Below are 25,551 nucleotides of genomic sequence, written 5' to 3' on the forward strand. Positions count from 1 at the left end.
AAAGAGATGTTAGATGGATGTTGTGGTGCTCTTTTCCATAATGAAAGTGAATGAGGACAAGGCTCCCAAAATTACAAAAGGTACAACAGAACAACAACAAAAAAGAGTCCATATAAGTTTCACACTATATTTCACTTCTTCTAAAGCCATGCAGTAACCAAATGTCATTGGTTCTCGCATATCTTGAGATGTAGGTTTCACAGTACCAAACTTTCATGTATTGCCACACCATTACCATTTCACTGGTATTGGGGTATTCAAATTACCATGGCAAAACAATAAATTTTTATAAATATTAAATTTATTTTTATTTTTTTAGTTTATGTTATTTTTGTTTTAAATTTAATGTACTTTTTTATGCTTTAAATTAGTGTTTTAAAATAAATTTTATTTAAATTATTATTTAAAGTACTTGTTTTATGCTTTGAATTTCAGTATTTTAAATTTCATTTAATTGAATTTGTATGTTTTGAATGAATGAATGAATTTTTGACATCTTAATTTTAATTGAATTGAACTAAAATGAACTGAAGTGAATTGATTTTTTATACTTTGAATTTTTGTCATTTTTTTTTACATTTGAATTATTTTTATGCTTTGAATTTTTGATTTCATTTTATTTGATTTTTATGCTTTGAATTTCAGCCTTTTTAATTTGAATATAATTTAAATTTCAGTTTCTTTAATTTATTAAATTAAAATTAAATTAAGTAAAAAGATTTTAAAAGGCTGAAATTCAAAGTGTAAAAATAACTATTAAAAATTAAATTTAAAAATGATTATTTAAATGACTTATGGTTTGAATTTCATTTTTTATGACATATTTATGCTTTGAATTTCATGTTTGTATTGTTTTAGAAAACTTAAAATATAGTAACTAGTATAGTCCTACAGACTATAAGCATGGTGCTTTTTTTATCGACATTCTCAGTCCCCATTTACTTTGACTGTATGAATAGCAGCATGAATTAAAATGCTTATTTTGTGTTTCACAGAAGAAAGTAAGTTGTGCATGTTTTGAAGCAATGTTAGGGTAAGTAAATGATGACATCAAATAAAAAGTGTAAAAGAATAATACATTTTTGGGTGAACTCTGCATACATTTCAGTGTAAACCTCCACAATCGATGTCCTACAAATGAGTTGAGCAGTGATTTTGTTTGCTGTGCTCTCCTCCTTCGTCTTTGTGCTCTAGCAGGTGTAGTGTAAAGCTGTAAAAGGATGTATTGATTCTCCTCATCTGGATGTCAGTGTGTAAGAAAATCTGCCGGATGGAACACACAGCGTGTCATTGCAGCAGTGGGATAGGACACAGGAAAAGGAAGATCCTCTTAATTGAGATTGGATGAATCGAGGTACTGTAGGTTTAAATCTGTTCCTGGAGAACCATTTATCTGAGTCTAAATTGAGAAAAAAGATGAAATCTATCCTGAAACAGCCCCATTTTTGTGCAACTGATCCTATACGTCAGTCCAGAAGAGATAGTGGGAGGCTTTTTCTCTGGGTTTTGATATGAAGTCACACATAGACAGTGGTAATGAATGAAACCTTTGGTTGTGCTTAAAAGCCAGTAAGATAAGAGTTCAAAGTTCATTTCATATAAATCAAATGCACATTATCTTATACTGCTTTCTATTCAAAGCCAGATGTGGGATTTTCTTACTTGACTTCCAACCATATGGGTAAATCTCATAAACTCTGGGTCATATTTCAGCAAAATCATAAAAATAAATAAATGTACATAATCATTGTATTACATTGCATTATATGCCCACCCCCTCAAAAAATAAATAAATAAATTCCAGATTATTGATTATGAAACTAATCATTTAAATATCATCTTACTAAGATATATTATTGGGATCTAATTAGTGACGATTGATATTTTTATGCATTTTTTATTAGTTTGCTATACTGTTATAAAGATCTCATTGCTTTACATTACAAGCGATCTGAATTTCGTCTTATTTTTTTGTCTACATAAAAACCAGCATCTGCGTCAAAATGCATATTTCTGCTCTGTTTAGAACTCTGAATACATTTATTCCATATTCTCCTATAACATCCTATATGTGCCTTAAAAGCTTGATGTATCAAATATGATTCAATAGGTTCAATAAACTGTTCCATTTCAAAACGTTAGGTTTTTCTGACTATTATGTGTCAGGCTTCAGAGTATCAAAACATTGCTTTGACTACAGCTTTAAAATAATGTTTGTATAACGTTATAAAAAACATCTCACACAGCCTATTCAGTCAAAATACAGTACATTTTCCTGTTTCCTCCATGATCCAGATGTTGTTTTGTGTGTGGCTGTTGTGTGAATTTTAAAACTGCAGCCTGTCGGTTTGAACCAGGCCGCTGAAACAAAAAGCTGCCCGTACATTCATCGTCCAAAATGAATACCGACAATCTGATTCGGTTTAATCTCCGAAGCCCAAACCTACATGCTCTGTCAGCAGCTCTGGAGGTGTTAGTCTTTGAAACATCTCCTAATCCTCGCTTTTGTGCACCAGCATCGCAGCTGCCGGCGGTTAGCTGCTTATAGATGCCACTGCAAGGATGCTGCTGAATGTATTTCTTTCTCTTTCCAGTCCTTTGTGAAGGAAGGAGGGCCTCATCGTGGGATGGAATTTCAGCTCTTGGCTCGTCATCTCTGAAGTGGCCAGAGATTATCTGTTTGTTTGGGGTATTGATCCGTCACTTGAGCCTGCTTGTTGGAACTGTATACACGTTCAGATGGGACTTTCACCGGGGTTAAATTCAGACCTCCGAGGCCCCGCTGCTTAACTCTGAGCGACAGCATTTAGAACTTAATGACAAGCGTCTTAGAGTCCGTACGGGATGACTAATTCAACTCGATGGTCAGTTTTAACTCACAGAAGTGCCCTCTTCACTTCCCTTCTCCATGTGAGCTGTTCACCCTGTCCAATTCATTAGCCACTGTGGGTGCTTGTAAAACCGTGACCCATGATGCACCGGTGCAGAGCTTCTATTGATGGTGACAGTCCATTAAATTCTCCATCAAGGGCCAGTTCGATGCCCAGAAGTCCTCGGTTAATCATAGCACTGTCTGACCAGAGCAACCGGGCTCTGTTTACCTTTAAACCAAACAGTGTTTTGTTAGGGTGCAGAGCAATACTGTGCATTGACTCTAACTATTTTACAAATGCCAGTTGCATTGCAAAATTAGCTTCTTTATATGTTTTTCAATTAGGCTTTTTTAACTTTTTGACTTAGTTTAAATAACTAAAATGTCCATGTAACAAGAAGTGTAAGATTTGTTTTTAGAAAATGTATTGTTAATGCGAGTTTATTTTGTCTTATTGCACTGGCAGATTTTTGCACTTGTTTTACATATAAACAATGACAGAATTTACATTTTTGTGTGAACTAACCCTTTAAGCAATGTTGCTTCTCAAAAATGTTATTGCAGTATTATTTAGATACTATTATAGTATTTATTCATATTTTGAATGAGCTCTTATGTTTATTCTCTCAGTTTTTATTTTAATTTGAATTTAAAGTGATTTTAAAATGAAGATTTAATTTCCAAGGCAACATTTATATATATTTTTAAGTTTTATAAAATAAAAAATATTATGTTATTACAGCCTTTTCTGCTATTTCAGTTAACAAAACTGGTTTTAATAGTTTTAGCTGGGGTTTTAGTTAACATCCAGGTTTATTATTGTTCACTCAAACTAAAACTAAGACCATAGAAAAAAACTTGAAATAAATTTAAACTGAAATGAAATCATATTAAATATATATATATATATATATATATATATATATATATATATATATATATATATATATATATATATATATATATATTACATTTAGATATTTTAACTGGAAAATAGGACAAAATGCTATTTAAGAGTGTGATTTTTTTAAAATTGTGGCTTCTTCGTAGACTTGTTGCTGGTAATGTAGTACAAGACCTAATCTGTAGGCCTAGTCAGATTCCCATTTGGAAGCAATGAGTGAATTAACACTTCATGTTTTTATTACTTTTCTCTATACCAAAGTTACATTTTCAAATAAATAGCAGTTTACTTTTCTCATTATTTAATTGAAAGGGTTAGTTCACTCCAAAATGCAAATTCTGTCATTATTTACTCATTGTCATGTTGTTCTAAACTGGTTTTCAATATGTATCCATTGCTCTTGCCATGTAGTCAGAGTTTATCATGACTGTGGCTCAAAAAAACATTATAAAAGTGGTCAGTGTGACATGTTCCAAGTCCTCTGTAGTCATGAAATAGCTTTTGTTACTTGTATTAGGAATAATGCATGTCTTTTCTCCTAAAGGTGATGATGGGACAGGAATCTCTTTGTGCAACTGAAATTTGACCAGGCACTTACTCAAACAGTCATTATTTCTATTTAGTGATGCTTCAGTATTTCCTCTTTGGGCTCACACTGTGTGTCCCGGTTCAGTGGTACAGTGAAGATCCTTTTGACCAGATTCGACAAACACTAAATGCTTTTTGCATCAAGCAGCAGCAGTGGGAAATTAAATTGCGTTGTGGCAGTGGCGGCACACTCAGTCTGTGGCTCCATCCATTATCTATCATCTAACTGATGCTTAAGAAAAGCTGACATGCCACAGCCAGACATGATAATGAAAGAGATACGGGACCAGTGCTGACGAGGGGTCAGTGAACAGCCCTGAATCGGGTTCATATTGATTTCACAACGAGATCTGCCTTTTCATGCTACATTGTGCTGTCCTGATAAAGTTGATGCTGCATTTAGACAAAATGTCCAGTGCAAACAAATAAAGCTCATGATTCCCATTTCAGTCAGATGGATGGATGGATCAAGTCATGCTACTGATGCGCAATTGGATGCTTCAACCCCACTGACATTCATATAATAGGCATGTCTAAGACATTATTCCAAAACAAATCATGGCTTGACCAGAAACCGCTCTCAGATTACTAAGCCGTTTATACAGTCAAAGAAGCTGATATGTGAGCCACTATAATACTTGACCCAGTTTCCAATGGCAATATGAATACATGCACAAATTTTCCTGCATGCATTGTTGTGTCTGATTGCGTCAATTAAAGGTACTGCACGATCCAAAAGGACTGTGACCTGTTTAAAGAACTGCCATCTTTTTAAGCGTGTTTAAAGAAGAGCCCTCCATAAATATCCAGAGCTTTTGGTAAACATTTGTCAGAAACATTCAAGTAATTGGCCCTGAAACATCCTTACTGGCTGATGTCATGGGGTTGAATTAGCTTTATCATCTGTGGGGCCCTTAGAGTGGTTCATCTCGCAGATAGAAGTGGCTGTTTTTTATCTATTGCCCACTAACAGCCTTAAAAGCTGGCTTTCTCTAACAGAAGGTTTTTCTGTAGATTTCAAAATGATTATTTTTCAGTTAATGACTTTAGAATGTGGTTAGATTCTTGCTCGGTTTGGCAAGTCCTAGTTTAACTCTTTATGGTTTGATGTTGCCATACAGTATGTTTTCATTCTCTCTCTCCCTCCTTCTCTCTCTCTCTTTCTCTCTCTCTCTCTGTCTCTCACACACACACACACACACACACACACACACACACACACACACACACACACACACACACACACACACATTCTATTTGCAACATTGATAGATTAAAGTTTTTCACAGAGCAACTGTTTAAAGTTTTAAATTGAGAAAATATGAATGCTTTAAAACTGCAGTAATGCATTTCTGGTTTGTAATTTTTTATAGACGGTGACATTGATTATATTACTGCAGTTATTTATTTTGAATTGCTTATTGTAATATGATTGTATTTATGTATAAATGATTTCTGATTTATGTTTCATGTCTTTAGAAAAGGCCAGACGAGTTGCACAATGGATTTGAACAATGTGGATGAGTCAGGCTTTTAAGACCATTAACTGAAGATAATTGCTAATGATTCACTCAGTTTGAGTTTGTAGGAGTTCCAGATTCCAAGAGTTTTAAATATGTAAGTTGATAAACAAGTGTGAATTCACATGAGAGGAGAAAATAATACTTTTGAAGATTCACTTTGAATGCAGCTATGAAAGATATGTTTATAAAGTCAATCAATTGGGTCTCAACCTCGGATTTGTGATTGGTCAATACAATTTTCCGGTCAAGCTGATCTATATATGTATATGTATATAATAAAATTGATGACACAAAGTACATATAAAGAAAACATCTTTGTTTCTAACAACTCTGACCTATGTAAGCATTTTCTTCAGAATTAGTTAGGATGTCTGTTTCCCTCCCTCTACAGATGTAGAATAGTCCTCACCAAACTAAAAATGGAAGCAACAGGAAAAATAGCAGGACTTCACAGTGGACTACTACCCAACAGTCCATGCGGTAAATCGTAGACTCTGTGGAGGACGGTGAAGGCAGAGGCTGGTGTTTGGGACCAGGTAGGATATGTTTGACCTCCTACTACTGCAGAGTCAGTGCCAGGGCACCTCCAAATTTCTAGAAGGGGAAGTGGGTACACGGTAACTCATTTGCGAATGACTCCCCCTTAGCACCGGTCCTGTACTACCCTATATGTTCAGTCTTCACCTCCTATGCCAGATTTACCCAATCCCAAAGGTATTGGAAGTGTTCTTGGTCACTTTACATCCCACTTTCTGTCTAATTGGGCGTTTCATAGCTAGAATAAGCTGCAATATGGACCAGACCTCATATTTATATGATAATGATCCTCAAACAGCACTGTAGCCGCATTGATGTTTTGCTGTAGAGAATAAAAATGACAGAGGAGAAATATAGAGAGGGTAAATGAGAGTGGCCATTAAAAGAAGGAACTCTATGTGGTAATAGGGATCATTATAGAGTCATCATGAATAAATAATATTTCCTGTTTCTTTCCTTTATATTCAGCTATCTTTGTCTCTCTCTATCTCTCAGTCAATAATCGACTCAGCAGGGTTTCCTCTCGCTAGCTTTCAGTCCATCCTGGAAAGGGGGGCAAGGGTGGCGTAATTGAAATCCAATCAAGTTGATGAGTCAAGAGAGGAGAACTTGCATGAGAGAAACACTCCTTCGCATGAGAAAGAGATGGGGTTGATGGGAAAGCGGAGGGATTTTTCTCTAGAGTCAGTATAGAGGAGTATGTGTGTGTGTTTTGAACCTGCTAATGTACATCATTATAAAACATCTGAATCACTGGAGAAGAAATAACCCTTGTTCTCTTAGAAAGATCTGAACCATGGCAACTAGAACCAACATCTTTAGCAACTTAGTCTGTATACTAAGAATAAATGCGAAGGACAATAATGTCTTGTTTTTCTGCATTCTCTCTGAAGTTAATGTGCACATTTAGGCGAAAGAATGGAGCTAAAGTTTATAGAGTTTTACTTTCCTAAGTTTTGTTTTAATTTTCTCTGGTTGTTGTTTTTTTCTAAATTATCTTGTAGAGTTGCACTCAAAGCACTTTCCATTGCTTTACCATTAATAACGGAAATATTGCCATCAAATGTTATTAGGCAGGGAGCTTATCTGCACAGCCTTCTGTAAAATATCCCAGCATCCCAGAATGTACATCATCTCTTATGCTAGCTTATTACGCTTTGTTCATATTATGAGGTATCGTACAAAAATCACTATTGGTTTTTGCCAGCATATAAGTTAATGAATAATGATTTTATTTCAGATCCTCTGATCATACAAAGTTCAGTATTGCATTTTGCATGTATTGCATCGCACCTTGTGCTGCATACACTACTGTTAAAAAGTTTGGATGATAACTATTTATTATACTCACCAAGGCTGCATTTATTTGATCCAAAAACATAGTAAAAACAGTAACATTGTGAACATTTGTTACAACAAAATGAGAGTTTTCTATTCAAATATATTTGAAAATGTAATTCATTTTTTTGTGATGCAAAGCTGAATTTTCAGCATCATTACTCCAGTCTTCAGTGTCACGTGATCATTCAGAAATCATGCGTACATTAAAAAAACCCCTCAAATTATGTATCTTCTTTCCTATTATGTAATCTGAAGGAAGCACATGAAGACCAGAAAAGTGTAGCGATTTGGAGATTTGTCTTTTGATGGGAATATGAAAATAACCACATGGCAACTTGCTAAGAAAACACTTAGAACAGCTTAGCTACCACATGGCAACCACAAAGAACATGCTAGCATTGTGGTGAATTTTGGTAAACTGGTATTAGCTGGTTATGTCATCAAAATATAAAATAAAAATTATAGGAAAAATTGTGAAGGCATTATGCACTGTTTATAAGAGGCACATATTATTTATTATACTGTGAAGTATATTTACTGTATTTACATTTATTCATTTAGCAGACATAGTAAGGAAGTAGTAAGAAAACTTTTTAGTTAAAGCATTTTTTTAAATTAGTTACCATAATTTGAAAGTGTATCTAAAGAGAAAATTATTATTATTATTGCTATTATTATCAACAACAATAACAATAATGCATTTATTATTTGTATAATAATTTTAGATTTATATAATATGAAATGAGTATAAATAGATAAATGATAAAAATACATTAGAAAATACATTTTAAACAACTACGTAATTCTAAAAAATAATTGTAAATTATAATTTTATAGATGTACCTCTATTTTATAATGATGGTTTATATTAATGGTACATGGTGTATATTATAATGATAAATATATATATGTGTATGTGTGTGTGTGTATGCTAATTTATGTATATATATATATATATTCTGAAAGCTTCAATATGTTGTTATTTTTATGGATTTTTATTTAAAAACAATATTTTTTTTGCTGTTAATAAATAATAATGCTCTGTGCTTTAGCAAAGCTTCCTGTGACAAGCAAACAGTGCTTGTGTAAAGAGCCGGCCCTTGAATGAAGAGTCCCTTCAGAGAGGTAAAAATGTGACAAGCAAGCGAAAGTTTATGTGTTCCCCTGCACCCCAGAGTCCTCGGTGCCACCCATCGCTCATTCACAGCACATGATAACAGTCCCTGTAATAACATCTGCAGCAGGCCTGGTGCTTTTTATCTGCATAAAAGTGTGGACTACACACATCCATCAATTAGATGGATTTGGAGGGCAGAGAGAAACTCTCCAGCAGCATTGCAGCAGAGATTAAACTTTTATTCAAGATGCACTTTCATTTTATTGGTGGCTAAATTTATACTGCCGGTCAAACTCAGATTTGTATCTCTGTTTTAGTGCACAGATCATCATTACTAATTCTATTTACATAATATTGTATATGGTATAATAGTTCTAGCTGTGTGTTTTGAGTTATTTTTGTTTTAAATCATATAATGCCACAGCTTTCTAATGTCACATATGATGATACAGAAGAAATTCAAGTGAGTTTAGCAGTAACCAAGCAGGTATTTATTGACTTATGACTTACAAGAGTTTTAAGTTGAAAGCAAATTACATTTATACATAGGTTTACTGCTTTTAACCACTCATATATCACATTTATTCTTTTAGTCTTTATATAAATAATTGTAATAAATAAATAACAAAAACATATAAAACATTGTATCATAAGTGTTTGTCATACTGACCCATCTAAGATATGTTATATATTTATATGCTATAAGTTGAAAACTTAGATTTATACATACGTAGGTTTACTGCTTTCAACCACTTAATCACATGGCATTTTAATGTCACATTTTTATTCGTTTACTCTTTATATAAATGTAATAAATTAAAAATACCACATATAACATTACCATAAAAATCACACGCACAAAAATTATATAAACGTTTGTCTCATAGACTTATCTAAAATATTTCTAGGCTATAAATACATGAAATATTTTTGAGTCATTATACATTGAAAACAATTGACATTTATAAATTTGCTGCTTTTAATCGCTGTATCACATGCCATTTTATACAGTCACATTTTAATCTCTTTTAGTCTTTATATAAATAGTTGTAATAAAAAGACTATATAAAAGATTGTATCATAACTTTCATTGATTTAGATTGAATCCTTCTGAAGGCATAAAAATATCATTTAATGTGAGAATATTTCACTGGCTGTTTATCAAAGTGAAAAAGGATTTTTGCTGTGGGATTCTGGGTAATATACAAGCAGCACCAGTTCAGAATGACATAAATATATAGTCAAGTACGACTGTACCTTGTTTCAAAACACATTCCACTAACCAACACACTTCACTAGCATTCTTTAAGCTGTGTTTTATACTGGCGCTGCTTCTTGTCTCTGTTACTAATATTTATCTTGGCGACGGTGAGGACAGTCTGACTTTATAGGGTGAGTGTTGAATGTGTATTAGTGCTTGACTTCTGCAGTTGTCGCATAAATGGATCCAGTGTTGTGCTGGTTGTCTTCTCAAAGGACTAGTAGATTTAGAAGGCTGTGCTCTGAATTTTAAACACGTGCTGTCAAATGCTATCTCGACCACATTCCCAATCCCATATTCAGGGCTTTTAACTGTTAAGTTGGCAGAATTTTTACCCTTTCTGAGTTGCGAGCTTTCACATTTCATTTCTCAATAGTATCGTCACTGATGCTCTGACCGCCACACAAATATATTATGGACAGTAATCTGGATTTGGAGTATTTGCTTCCCAAAGTGCAATTTAGCTCGACCTTATAACCTTACCTGTGTAATATGTCGAACTTGTGCACATCCATTAATGATATGGATGATGTCTAAATTCTAATGTCCCTGAACTATTCCTGCACTTCATTGACATCCTATAAGGTATGAAAAATACACATTTACAACAAAGTAGCACCACACCTCTATAAAAGCTTTCCATGTTCATTTCAGAGCAGCCCTCGTATAAATGTTCTTATCACTCTGCTATGATACATTTTAGAGTGTGAGCTGCTGTTATATGTAGTTTGTAAGCCATAGTTATTGAAAAATGGGTGTTACTTAATTGCTTTAAAAAGTAATTTGCTTTGCAGTGGGTTTCAGAGAGATATATAAACATTTCAGTTGCATTCAGAATACATTTAGAGCACATTTGTTAGCGTCTTACAGTATTTTGGCCTCCATTGTGGAGTGAAGTATTGCAGTAAAGTGGAGAGACCTGGAGGAAAGCTTTTCCCCCATCTTCTTTAATCATTCATAGAAAGACTCCAGAAGTATGACGCAACGGCTCTCACTGTAATTCCAACCTCTCCAACAATAATTCATTTCTCTATGTGTGGAGCAACTAACTCAGTGTTGTGTTTTTGTTGTTTCTCTTATAAAGAAGAGAATGATAATAAATGATTGTGGATTGAATTGATAAAATTGATGGCTTTCTGTGGAACATGTAAGAAGGAATTTTGAAGTAAGTTGCAGTGAACCCAGCCTGTCAAGCTTCAAAAAGGACTAAAAGTGCATTGAATATATATTACATTTGAGACACATTTTCAATGAATAAAGACATAAATGTTGTTCTTATTTTCCCACAGAGCAATCAAATGAGTTCAGATAACTTGAACTTAAGTGCAAGAGTCATTTGGACCAATTATTGGTGTTGATGGAGTCCTTTTTTTTTTTTTTTTACTTAGATAAGCATTTCTACCAGAAATGTTCTACGGGTAAGACAGAAAGTAGAAGAGATTCATTTTTTGGTAAACTATTCATCCAATAAACTGTGACTGTAAATGCAGAGAAAATGGGTAATTAGATGTAAAAAATACACAAAACAAGCCCAGTTAATATAACATTGTCATTCATTAATATGACAGTGTGTTGAACGCATGAGCAATCTGTTTTCTTTAGTTAATGCAAACATTTGACTGTTTCAGAGACCATGAGACTGACAGGAAGTGGAAACTTGAAGATTTGGAAATTAAATCTACTCATCAAAATACAAACAAACCTGAGGTCCTGTTCATTTTCTTTTCTTTTTCATCTTTCATCCGGGTTTCGACCTCATTGCTTTCATAACACAGATGATTTTTCTAAAATCAGTGAATTATTGATGTTTTTGTACAGATCTGCTCTTGTACTCCGTGCACTACTGCTCTTCTGTTCTCGATGTGTCCCTACATGGAGCAAAATTTCATCAGTTAGTCTGTAATAATCTCATTCTGATGATGCACAATGTGCAAATCTAAACATCTAAATTAAAATAAAGAGTTGCAGCATATTTTGCAGTTATTTGTTACTCTTACTAAGACAGCATGCAACTATAATGCACGATAACACTAACACAGCTCTGTTCTCTTTATTTCTAAACTAACCTCTTGCATTCTTGACCTGTTTTGCTCCCAGGATTCCTTTGAAGACTCCAGCTGTAACACATCCATTGATTTGAGCATCCAGGAATCAATTCCGCCATCATCTTGGCTTACTTCACTCTATTCCAGTGTGCTGGAGTTCCTCTTATGTGAGACTGCCTATTTTTTCAACCTGTATATCGAAATTGCAATATTTCCACAGAATCAATCATTATGCCCTGAAAACTCAATCCTCATAACAAATGCTATCACTGGGAATTACAGTAGCAACTGTTTCTTTGCTCAAGTAGGCCAAGAGAGTGTTTCATTTTAAAGTAAGGTTTGATCGAAAGGATTGACATGCCAACAGAGTCTATAAATGCATCATGGAGGTGATGTGTATAATTTTTGCGCCACTAGTGGCTACAAATGGAATTGCACATCTTGTCAAGCTGTCCCCACCGTGACACTTCGCTGAGAAATTGAATGCCTGCTCTATAATTGAAACCAGACAATGTTTACGTGCATGCGTGTACAGTATGCCATTACATTAAATGGTTAATTCCACAGGGTAAACAGATATAAATATAAATACCAATGTGATCAAATCCCTCTATTTTAGGTGGAGCACAACAAGCCATCGGAGACCCCAGTCGCATGTGTGTTGCATTCGCATGACAGCAGTGGAAAGCACATTTGTTATAAATGCTACACGAATGAGTGTCAGGCTGCTGAATTCAGCCTTTGTCCTCATGAATAATACAGTATGTAGACTAAAGAACAGTTTGTGAATGTAAACTATAGTGGTTGGCTGATATGGGTTTTCAATGTATGTACACTTCTTGGCTGCTTTTGCTTTTTTTTAACAATTTGAACATTAGTTTTGAAATAATATATATGCCATTACAAACAATTTTGAAGCATTTCAGAAGCTTTCAAATAAGTGATTTTCAACCATTTTTGACAAGACGTTACCCCATTGTTTTCAAATAAGTGATTTGTGTGTGTGTTGTATAAACTGTTTTTATATATATACATATTATTGTAGTTTAGTCACAATAATTTGATACAATTTTAAGCTCTATTTTTTATGTGGTGTGTGTGTGTGTATATATATATATATATATATATGTTTTTTCCAAGGAACCCTGTTTTCTTCCTATATATATTATATATATATATATATATATATATATGTTTGTGTGTGTCTGTGTGTGTGTGTTTGTGTAGATGTGTGTTTAGTCACAATTAATTGATACAATTTTAAGCTCTATTTTTTAGAGCTTGGCAATCAAACTGTAAATAAGTAAGCAAATAAATAAACACAAATTAATTAATTATAATGTATATCCAATACCAATTCTCCTTACAGACTGCTTTCAGAAATGTGATGGCAGCAGTTGAGGAAACTGAAATAAGAATGAAATTCTAGTGCTACTCCCACTGCTGAGAGAGGTGGAGCAACATGAAACGATCTGTTGAAAGAGGAGAGGATGCGATGTGTCTGAATGCAGTAAGCTGCAACAAAGGGCACAAGTAGACTGTGTGATCTAGTATTGTCAGGTTGTGTGAAACCTGAGCTATTGCCTCGTTCTCTATGACCCATTGTAGGGCAGGATGCATTTGCAAGAGGTATTAAGCTTTAAATGGATGTGTATAAGTGTAGAGAGAGAGTGAGAGAGAGAAAGAGGGTGGGGAGGTTGAGCAAGCAAATGAGAGAGAGTGAAAGAGAGAGAGAGGCAGCGCACGAATGCAACAGAGCAGTGGATGAGAGGAGAGGGAGGCAAGGAGGACTAGGCGTTACGGTCACTCCTTCACAAGCTGCATGTGAGATGCCAGGACTGCTGCAGAGAGATTGCCTTTTTCTTTCTTTCATCAGCTTTCTGTCACATTGAACTCTTCCTCCTCTCATCTGTCTCAGAGGTAACAAGTCTTTAAAGATAAATCATTACTTATCATTACTGCTGGCAACTTGCTTGACTTTTTTATGTCATTTTATTTACAGCTCTCATTGATTTTGGGAGTCACTTTAGGGACGTGCAAATTTAGGAGCACCTATATTTGCGTTTGCACCCCTTTCTGACGTGTTTAAGTCAAAAAATAAGTTGGTTAATGTGTTGTGCTATAGAGCTGCATTAGTGCTAAAGTCCCATCATTTACTGTTCATCTTCTACGTGCATGGTCTTGCGCATGGTGCAGGAGGTGTAGAGTAATGCATTATTGATTTTTGATTGTGGGGGCATGTTGTATGCATTATGTTGGGACTGGGCTGGGTCACCTGTCCTCCAACAAGACCCTTAAGGGCAACCGTGTGGTTATGTGATGATACCCTAAAAAGTTTGTGTAGGTTTTCAATCTGATTCTGGATTAGGGAGGTTCTTCATACTGAGACATTTAGATGCAACAGGAAGTTGCATTAGCTTAGAAGTGGGGAAACACATTATTGATTGACTTTATACGTTGCATATTGATTTTTGTGAACCTGAACACACACACAAAAATCACAAAAAAAGTAGCCTGATTGCATTAAAAAATGATAGTTCTCTGTGCAAAGTATTTTTATTATCTATAAAGTAGCATAAATATATATGTATTTATATGCAATTTATGAATGTATTTATTATACTGTGTAGTATATTATACTATTTTATATATGTAAAATGTACTGGAACATGTTTTCTGTGTAGTGGAAAGTGTGAATGACTTTAGCGTGCGAGAGCTCTCATAAACAGACTGTGAAGCTTGTTTATTTTAACAGTCTCTGACGTAAAACAAGCTGGTGAAAGTAGCTACTGTATCCCATGTTGCTTTCAGATGTCATCTAAAGATTTGTTGTGTTGTTTCATGACAGGTGGATGAAGGAATGTCCATAAGTGAAGTCCAGGTGGCTGTGGTTCTGCATTTTTTTAAATCTTCTCAGCCTCTTGTGAGATTGAGTAGCCACTTGAAGCTTGAAGAAAGGAAAGAAAAATAAAGGCAAGAGTCTTGAAATTGAATAAAAAGGAGGGAGAAGCCTTCAAATGAAAGAATGGATGCAGTAGAGGAGAAATAGTCTTCTTGCTAACTTCAGAAAAGCCTCATCACAGACTAATAAAAATTTGAAACAGCACAGCAACAAATCAGTATTCTCCGGCAGAGCCTGCAAGAAATGGCCAAGAGGGTTAACCCTTTAAATGGCTGAAATGATTCTTTGAACAGCCACATTCTGCAAATTAAGACTTGAGCTAATGAATTTTAATGGGTCATTTCAGAATCTTTTTTGATATATGGAGATCCTGAGATTCAAATGGTTTTGACACTTTGACAGCCTCATGTTTTTGTAGCAGATAATGAAAACATTTGTCTACTTCAATTTACCTCACAGGATTCTTTCCTAGCATATTAAATGTGCAGACAAATCAAGGAACTAGTCTGAGATCCTCAGCTCGGATGATTAGGTTGGAAACACTCTTTCTGGTCCAAAAAGGTTCAGAAAAGCTTCTCAAGACTGACAGGCATTTCCTCCCACTGGTGTATTTGATTCGTTAACGGCATTTAGCCACCAAATTAAACATGGCTGCTGGAGTGGCAACATGGTTACCATTTGCCAGGGCAGCAGCCGTTGGCTGGCTTCCTCTGGCCAAGAAAACCATGCCCAAACCGCCCGTGGACAAAAAAAGCCGCAACGACGAAATCCTGTTCGTAAATGTGAGCGGCCTCCGCTTCCAGACATGGAAAAACACATTGGACCGCTATCCTGACACTCTGCTGGGCAGCTCGGAAAAGGAGTTTTTCTTCAACGAGGACACTCAGGAGTATTTCTTCGACAGGGACCCGGAGATGTTTCGGCACATTTTGAACTTCTACCGCACCGGCAAGCTTCACTACCCGAGGCAGGAGTGCATTCAGGCCTTCGATGAGGAGCTGGCGTTTTACGGCATCGTGCCGGACATTATTGGTGACTGCTGTATGGAAGAGTACAGGGATCGCAAGAAAGAGAACCAGGAACGTTTAGCCGAGGACACGGAGGCTGAGATGGCAACGGACACCCCTTTGCCACCGGACAGCACACATCGGGAACGTTTATGGCGTGCCTTTGAAAACCCCCATACGAGCACCATGGCTCTCGTTTTCTACTATGTCACAGGTTTCTTCATTGCCGTCTCGGTTATAGCAAACGTGGTGGAAACTGTCCCCTGCCGACCCCTCAAAGGCAGCAAGAAAGACTTGCCATGCGGCGAGAAGTACTCGTTGGCATTTTTCTGCATGGACACGGCCTGTGTCCTCATCTTTACATTTGAGTACCTCATGAGACTTTTCGCTGCGCCCAGCCGCTGCAAGTTCATGCGTTCGGTCATGAGTGTAATTGATGTCGTTGCCATCATGCCCTACTACATCGGCCTGGTCATGCCTGAGAACGAGGACGTGAGTGGCGCATTCGTCACGCTGAGGGTGTTCCGCGTCTTCCGGATCTTCAAGTTCTCGCGTCACTCTCAGGGCCTGCGAATCCTGGGTTATACTCTAAAGAGCTGTGCTTCCGAGTTGGGCTTCCTCCTGTTTTCCCTCACCATGGCCATCATCATATTTGCCACCGTCATGTTCTACGCCGAGAAAGGCACCAAGGGAACCAACTTCACCAGCATCCCAGCCTCCTTCTGGTACACCATAGTCACCATGACAACACTTGGGTAAGTCCATTCCCTTTTTATCTGCAGCTTGTGATGTTTTGAATATGCGACAGATTGGTCTTCTCTACACAGAGAGGTCTTCTATGACTGTCAACTGGCGTTTGTTTGGACTGCAGTGAAACTGGTTCCATGGTAGTATTTAAAAAGCAAAGGAAGGACTAGATGAGGTCCATTAAGAACTTTCTGGAAAATTCCCATGTGATCCAAACCACTTAGTGCTTCATTGCTCATTTATAATGCTGACAGTGTGCTTGTATATAAGTTCAAACAAAACTTTTGCAGTGAAGAATGAACAGGGTTATGTCTTAAAGTTATAGCAATTTTTTTTTAAAGTTTGATTAAACTGAACATTGATTTGCTTACCAGCATTCAAGTTTAGTATTGCAGCAGTCTTTTGTTAAGATGTCTTGTCTCACCAAAAACGTTATTATTATAATATATTTTAAAAAATTTATATATATATATATATATATATATATATAATTCTAAATAGTAAATAAATAAAACAAATACTTAATAATCTTTACAATTATTTCTATTATTTTTATGTATAAAATAAAAATAATGGTTCTTGAAACAGGGTGAGTTTTTTTCTGCTCACTTCCATTTAGGTAAGAAACCTGCCTATATGTTAAAAAATGCAAATTTTCAAGTTTAGTGAAACTTAAATCACCCCTGGCTATAAAACCAGTATATGTACCTTTGATTCCTCCAGTTATGCCATGAAACCTCTCTTACAGTTCTCTGTAGTGAGTCATTTACCTATAAACTGAGCTGTGAATGAGTTATGTTTCTACACAATAGTATTCAGCCACATCTCTGGCCATTGGTTTGCTGTCAGGCTTTAGGGAAGCAGAAATGACAGAGTCCAGTTTTCCCTTGATTATTGATACAGTTTAATCCCTCAGAGTGATGGATGAAGAATGGAACGCTGTGTCACTGCGGTCCAGAGCAGAGGATGAGGAGGATAGATGAAGCATAGTCATTTTATGTATATATGTGTGTGTTTCTCCAACTTTGTCCTGAAGCATTTGGTTGTTTTGCAAAATATCTCAATATGGTTTCTTTTTTCCATGTTGATGTTGGGTAGAAAACACCCACACAGATGCAATGAGAATAATTCAGATGTTACACAGTATTGTGATGTAGATTATAGCACATGTAGGCTGTGTTCCCAATGTCATACTGTCATACCATACTGCTATTTTTTCAGTATTTTGTAAGTATACTCCACAAAGTATGCCTGTTTTCTGTATGCATGGAACACCTGAATGAGCTGCTACATTTGGCAAAAAGCGCAGTATACACCCATAACAAACAGTGAAATACCATATCCCATCTATCTATCTATCTATCTATCTATCTATCTATCTATCTATCTATCTATCTATCTATCTATCTGATTTTGAGCTTCTCTGAGTCAGTATCTATCTATCTATCTATCTATCTATCTATCTATCTGTCTGTCTGTCTGTCTGTCTGTCTGTCTGTCTGTCTGTCTGTCTGTCTGTCCGTCCGTCCGTCCGTCCGTCCGTCCGTCCGTCCGTCCGTCCGTCCGTCTGTCTATCTATCTATCTAGTCACAGTTGCACTTTGTATCATAGTGACTTGGGGGTTATGATCCAAACTTGTATTTGTAATGTATATTGTTGCATACTTCATATGGTTTCACATACTATTTTTACTTGCAGCCAGTATACACTGGATACTTTGATGCACAACATTGTGTTTGTATTTGGTACAACCGCATTTCTGTTGCTCTTGGGAAGGGGGCGAATGATGATGGTCTGTAACAATAGTGGACAGGTTTAGCTATCACATTCACATTAGTGTTAATGACTTCTTCCTATGCATTATGTAAATGTAGGAAATAGCACCATATTACTCATAATATCTGAGCTTATCGTGCAAATGTCAGGAGCTGCGTATTAACTCTCCCAAGCAATACATCATCCTGCTTACATGATCATCGCACACACATGTATATTACCTGCTATCAGGTTTAAGCAGTTTTTCATCAAATGGCATGCACACTTCAAACATTAATCTTTCTGCAGGGATGTTGATCATAGGAAGATGGTGATTACTGAGCAGAGTTGTTGCTATCTAGAAGTCTACATATTTTATGTGAAATTGTGTACATATTGAACTGTCTATAAGATGATTTCTTCCACCTGTTATAGAAAGCTAAATATATAACCTGCATTATATTATTAGATTTGCTCACTTCATGAAGAGCAGCTCCAAACAAATGGTTCTCATTAACGTTAGCGGTTCAGACTTTGATCTATTATGGTTTCAGTCTATCTGTATATATGCAGTGATGCGGACTATTGTGTCTTGAAGGCATCTATATGTGCTTATTAGTAGTAATCTAGTAGTAGTTGCTATTGCTCATAGTTTGAACAAGTATTTAACCTTTGTCACACATCTTTCATGTGTGATGGTTCAAATTGTGTGGTTTGTTGACATATGGTGTGGTATTGTTTCTAAGTGATTCAGTTTTATGATATTCCCCCTGGCGAATGATCATATAGATCAAAATGTCCTGTAGATCTCATAGTAGTTTTGTTTAGGCAAGTGCAACTCACTAGTTTAGATGTGCAGCAGGGGTGTCCAACCTGGGTCCTGGAGGGCCAGTGTCCTGCTGAGTTTAGCTCCAACTTACCTCAACACACCTGCCTGGACGTTTTTAGTAAACTTGATTAGCAGCTTCAGGTGTTTTTAATGGGGCTGGAGCTAAACTTTGCAGGACAGTGGCCCTCCAGGAGCAGGACTGGATACCCCTGATGTACAATTATGATCAAGGATGCATTTAAACTGATTGACCTTAAAGGTGCATTAAGCAATTTCTGAGAAATGCTGCTGATATTTGAAATAGCTCAAATAATAGCTTGGAATAGCTTTATGGCTCCACCCCAAAACTCACATACTATGTAACACAGGTAACTCCCCCATCATGAGTTTTGCTTGAGGAATTTCTTATTTATTTCTTCTTATTTATTTATTTTTGCTTGAGGAATTTTTTTCTTTGTAAAAGTTTTTTTTGCATTTCAATTGCATTTCTTTTTTAAACTAACAAAACATACAAGCAAAAGAATTATATTATTTTTCACCCTCATGTTGTTCTAAAATCTATTTGATTTTTGTCAAATCACTGTAGCCGGCACGTTTGAATATGTGGTAATGCAAATGAGATTTGAGAACAAATTATGATGTAAAGGAAGTTTGTGTCTGGAGAATAAGTCTGTGACACCATCCAGCAACTTCAAAACCTAATCAGTGACATTTCACCCTCAAACTAATTACTTTTACATAGACCCGGCTATGTGACCATTCTATAGTCTCCAAAGAAAATCAAATCTGGAAGCAGTCATGTTGGAACAGCAAAAGTAATGTTCAGTTTTCAAATTCAGTAGTTTCTGTTTGCATTTATATGTTAATATGAAAAACAGAGCGAAAAGAAATATGGCATTATAAACCCTATAATCATATTTTCCAAATATAATTATGCACTTCTGTGGTTTGGAAATCCTGGGCAATGAAAAGGCAAATAACTCCATCAGGTTGCATGCTTCAGCGTGCATGTTAATGAATGTCTGAATTGAATAAATGAATACATTTGTGTGTGTTTCTAAAGATGCAGCACAGAGATCACCTGATCCAGTAATGTTTTATTCTGGGTTGGGTTGACTGGCCATGTTCCCTCTGGAGATAGCTAGTTAAACGCTCAGCTTTAGCCTTGATGTGCAGAAAGAAATGCATGTGTGCAGATCAAAGGAGCGAGCAAAGACTCTTTAGAGACTTTCAGTGAGTGCAAGTTTCGATTAGTCGGTCTGTGGTGGCAACCGAGTGGACTTTACATTACCAGGATTTAATATGAAACTTTACGCTTCCTCTCCTTTGACCTTGACAGGGCAGCATCTGGATGTCTGCTTTGTTCCATTTGGATACTGTGTTAAATGTTTAATGCACCCTCTAAGTTATTATTTAATACAACCTGGGAGAAAGCAGGATACAATAGCACAGTGTGAAAAATTACAGAACTGCTCGTAAACGAGGTGATCTTGGCAGAAGCAGTTAATGCTTTGAGTTTTTTAAAATATGCAGAAAATAAGAAGAAATTTAATTTGATCACCAACAGAATGCAGAATATAAATTTCAATCAGTAAAACTGTTGTTTTTAATTAAGCGTTGAGACAACTTAATTGAGGTTACGCCTACATTCTCCACTGGAATGCCACTCTCTCGAGAGTACATGTATGACAGTTAGTGACGTATGGCTTTTTTGTGCTCTGCATTTAACCCATCCAAGTGCAAGCACACAGTAGTGAACACACATACATACATACACACACACACACACCTGGAGCAGTGGGCAGCCATATTGCTGCGGTGCCCAGGGAGCAGGTGAGGGTTTGGTACCTTGCTCAAGGGTCTCACCTCAGTCGTGGTATGGAGGGTGGAAGAGAGCTCCCCCCACTTACAATGCCTGCCGAACCTGAGCCATGAACCCTCAATCTTTGGGTTACAAGTCCGACTTTCTAACCATTAGGCCACTGCCCCCAAGCAAGAGATTATGGTTTATGAAGTTGTAAATATGGATATTTTTCTTACACAAATGCATTGATTCGCTTCAGGAGGCCTTTATTAACCCCCCGGAGCCACGAGGAGCATTTTTTTATGATGGATGGACACAGTTTATTGGACTTCTGTTGGACTACTGAATATCACCACCCATTCGCTGCCATTATAAAGCTTGGAAGAGCCAGGACATTTTTTTAATATAACTCCAATTGTATTAGTCTAAAAGAAAAAAGTCATGTAAATCAAGGGGTAATTTTCATTTCTGGGTGAACTATCCCTTTAACTATAATAACCCTGACTGACTGACTGATTAATTAAAATAGATGCATTACCTGTGTTGAATTTCTTTGAATTGCATTTCCTTTTCATGTCATTCTAATGCAACACTTATCTGTATTATTTGTAGTCTTAGTATTATTATTATTATTTATTTATTTAGATAAATAAATATACATAATATTTTATAATTTACTATTATTATTTTTTTGGCCTTTCATTTCAAGGAAAGTGGAATGTAGACAAAATAGGAAAATAGGATGAGAGAAGGTGAATGGGACTGGGACATGACCCAGGTCAAACTTAAACTTGGGTCCCTGTGGGCGAGCAGGTCTTATGTCCTAACATGTGCACAGTGCACTGCACTGCAGCGCTGACACTAACAGTTATATTTTTTGCATAGAATATATACTACATTTAAACATTCTTATAGCTCTCAAAGTGAACATTAGGGAAGATATAGAATTGCATGTTTTTTCAATCAAAAATATGAAATTAAATATGTGTAATCTAAAACAATATTTACAGATTAATTGGTTTTCAAATGAGTTTCAGTCACTGTACCATGGTACAACCACAGTGTGTTTGTTAAATGTTTTTTGCTTGTTTCATCATTTATCATTAACAGATGTGATGGGCTGTTCAAAATTTTTCCAGTTGGGGAGTAGCGGTAATCTGTTCCTTTACAAGAGGACTAAACTTGTTGTCCCAAGGTGTCAGCTTCCCTCTCTAGAGTCCACACTCACCATCTGCTTTTGGCTTATATAAGTGTCTTGTGGGAAAAGTGTCGTCCTTGAACAATGCAAGACCCAAGAGACCTCACAGCAGCTTCGCTAAGCGCTAATGTCTGTGACAGAAACCACTCAACTTATCACTTCATTGAAGCTGTCAGGCTGCGTGATGGGATTGGGCCTCTTATTTTATTATTTTATTTTTTTTCTCCTCAGACTGATGACCTGTCAGAATTATGTATTAGTGATGTAATATGATTCTGGTCTTGGTTCAGTTCACATAATTCATCTCGTGCTGGTGGCAGCAGGAACCACATGTTTTTTTGGCATGTAAAGGTGGGCTGTGATTGGCTAGGGGATTTGACTGTGGCATAAGAGATAATGCTGGCTGAGCACAGATTGAATTCAGGTGTGGATATGGTGCAGTTCAATGAAGGATTTATAATTTTTACTCATTTTCACATGATGGGTCAGATGTCTTTTATGAGTGTGAGTCAAAGCATACCCTGGCAACCTTCCAGAACACCTTAGATACCACATAGTAACTCACTAAAAACTCCCAGAACAGCTTAGCTAAAATAACTAAACATAACTAAAAATATCCAGATCACCTTAGCAACCGCATAACAACACACAGTCACACCATTCCAGAATTGTTGCAGTTTTGCCCGAGGAATCACTATTCACATTTACTTCAGAAAAGTCACTTTTTTGCACTTTGTTAAAAACTTAAAGACCCCCTAAGGTAAATATCAAGTTTTTGAACTTGATTACATGTCTGCCTTGTGTTTTTAATATGCTTAAAGACAAACCATATGCAAATTCATCTGTCAGCACCATTGCGAGTATTTTCTCCTTAAAACTGCAGTTTACCAAAGACAATCTCAAAAAACGTGATTTGAAATCGCCCCTGTTTTCTGTTTGTAACCAATCACATCAAAATGCAGGGCGGGGCTTTTCATATTTGGTCAAAGGTTTCTATTTACAATGTGTTTTTGCAACGTTGAGTACTATAGTCAATCACAGACATGTCTGTTGATTTTTTTCTGAACACAACTGACAATCAGAGGCATTTAAAGTCAGTGCAAAGGCAATTCAAATAATTATTTCTAAACACATTATAAATGTTAGAAATATATTGCTGAAAACACGTTACTAAGACTGTGAACTATGTAGTATTGAATTGTGGAGTTACATTCACACTATAATAAGTAGAGCACATCAGTTTTTTGCCTGCTCACTCGTGTTATCATTACTACAGCCTACAGTTTGCTTGCTAGCTATACGTTTGTCACCTAAATTCATATTACCAAATATGTACCATTACATGGCTGTGCAAATCCAATTAAGCTGCTAGAGGGAGCATCCATTCAGGTTGTATCAGTATTTGACAGTTAAAAGAGAGATGGCAGCATTCATGTAAGTGGGCGTGGTTTCAACGGCAATGTCGAGAGCGGACACACCCTTAGTATTTGAGAGCAGAGAATACTGCTTATTTTTTCAATGAATATACAGAAATGCAAATGAGATTTGAGAGGTTCAGCGGAAGGGAAGATTTTACTTTTGGGTTCCTTCCTCACACAAATATGGCTTCAGAAGGCTTGGAATATAGCGCAAGTCTTGTATGAACTGCTTTTAAGGTCATTTAATGTTGCTTTTTTTTCTATTTTGACAGTATTCTTCCGCATTTACTTTTGTGTTTTGCAGAAAAAAAGAAAGGGTTTGAATCAGTGTGAGGATGAGTAAATGATGACAGAATTAAAATATTTGGCTGAACTCTACCTTTAACTTATTTCCTCCAGAGATAAGTCTGTTGACCTTTTTTTGATTTTGTTTTGTTTTTGACATTCTGTGTTTTATAATTTAGCGGGATGTCATATACTGATGGATGTTTAAGTAAATTTATTCAACCACTTAATCAAAGCAAATCAACTTCCTCCCTGCAAATGAATTTGAACTCCTCTGATCTGGAATAAATCCAATATCATCAGCTGCCTGCAGGCTCTTCCCGTCTGTAATTATGGTGTGCCTGTCAGGTGTCTTAGGCTATCTGACTCGTAGAGATTGCTCTTAAAAGCACAAGCAATGTCTGAAATGTTCTGCCAATTCCACCACACTTCCAGCTCCTGCATCTAGGTTAGATACTGTCAGCTTTTTAATGGCACAGTCTTTGTGTGATGTGTGTGGTTTCTGGTTAAAACTGTATGGCTGCAGTTCTCAAAATTTTTTAAATATTATACAGTTTGTATATTTGCAAAAGCTAACAAATGCACAATTGAGTAAGTCACAACAGCCCATCTGTTTTCCAGCCACTCATCTTGACATATTTTTGCCATTTCTTGTGTCTTTTTATGCTGTTTGTCTGTGATTCATAAACTCTAATGCTTTTTTTCATACTGCCAGTCCAATTTAGTCATCAAATCTAAACTTTGTGCAGTCAATTAAAATAAGTATATATAAGTATATATATATTAGACTAATTGGAGTCTGATATTCTGATTCAGATAAGTCTGATTTTTGAAAAACATAATTGTTATATAATTGTATAATTATTTATATTTTGCATTAATATTTATTCATGTTTTATCTTAAGAACTAATAAGATTTGATAAAGAAACTCCAAAAAGTCTGAACATTTAAATTTTAAATTTTCCCTCTCTCTCTCTCTCTCTCTCTCTCTCTCTCTCTCTCTCTCTCTCTCTCTCTCTCCAGGCTAATCAGATTTTGATTTAGACACTCCAAAGAAGTTTTTTTTTTTTTCTGCCTGTCTGAACAAAGCTTAAAGTACTTGTATTGAACCCTGTAGTTCACACTCATGCCAGCTTCCTGACAGTTCTCAGGGTCCAGACAATAACAGGCAATTCATAATCTTACAGGGAAAAGAGATCACACCTGGATTGGCTGCAGATAAAGGGATTTGTTGAGGTCTACAGAGTCATGTGGTGCCATATGATGGATTGGAGTGAAAATGCCTCTCAGCTGTATCCCATGGTGATTATTTGTCATTTCATTCAGATGTTTAAAATGATAAACAACTTTACGGCATAAGGAATAATGATTCAGTGAAATTTCAGAGGTCTGATTTTACCTTGCCTATGAGGTTGCA

At 36.1% G+C, this 25,551-nt stretch overlaps 1 protein-coding gene across 1 annotated transcript in view; it reads left to right on the forward strand.

Annotated features, from left to right (window-relative positions):
• Positions 1-13,935: 13,935 nt before the first annotated feature.
• The window catches only part of LOC109071283 (potassium voltage-gated channel subfamily D member 1-like), a 54,473-nt gene continuing 42,857 nt past the window's right edge, over positions 13,936-25,551 (forward strand). The window contains exons 1-2 of the mRNA XM_042761752.1: positions 13,936-14,108; positions 15,037-16,852. Of these exons, the coding sequence (XP_042617686.1) occupies positions 15,738-16,852 (1,115 nt within the window). The 5' untranslated portion in view covers positions 13,936-14,108; positions 15,037-15,737. The remainder of the gene's footprint in view (positions 14,109-15,036; positions 16,853-25,551) is intronic.

Source organism: Cyprinus carpio, chromosome A8 (assembly GCF_018340385.1).
Source record: "Cyprinus carpio isolate SPL01 chromosome A8, ASM1834038v1, whole genome shotgun sequence".
Lineage (NCBI taxonomy): Eukaryota > Metazoa > Chordata > Actinopteri > Cypriniformes > Cyprinidae > Cyprinus > Cyprinus carpio.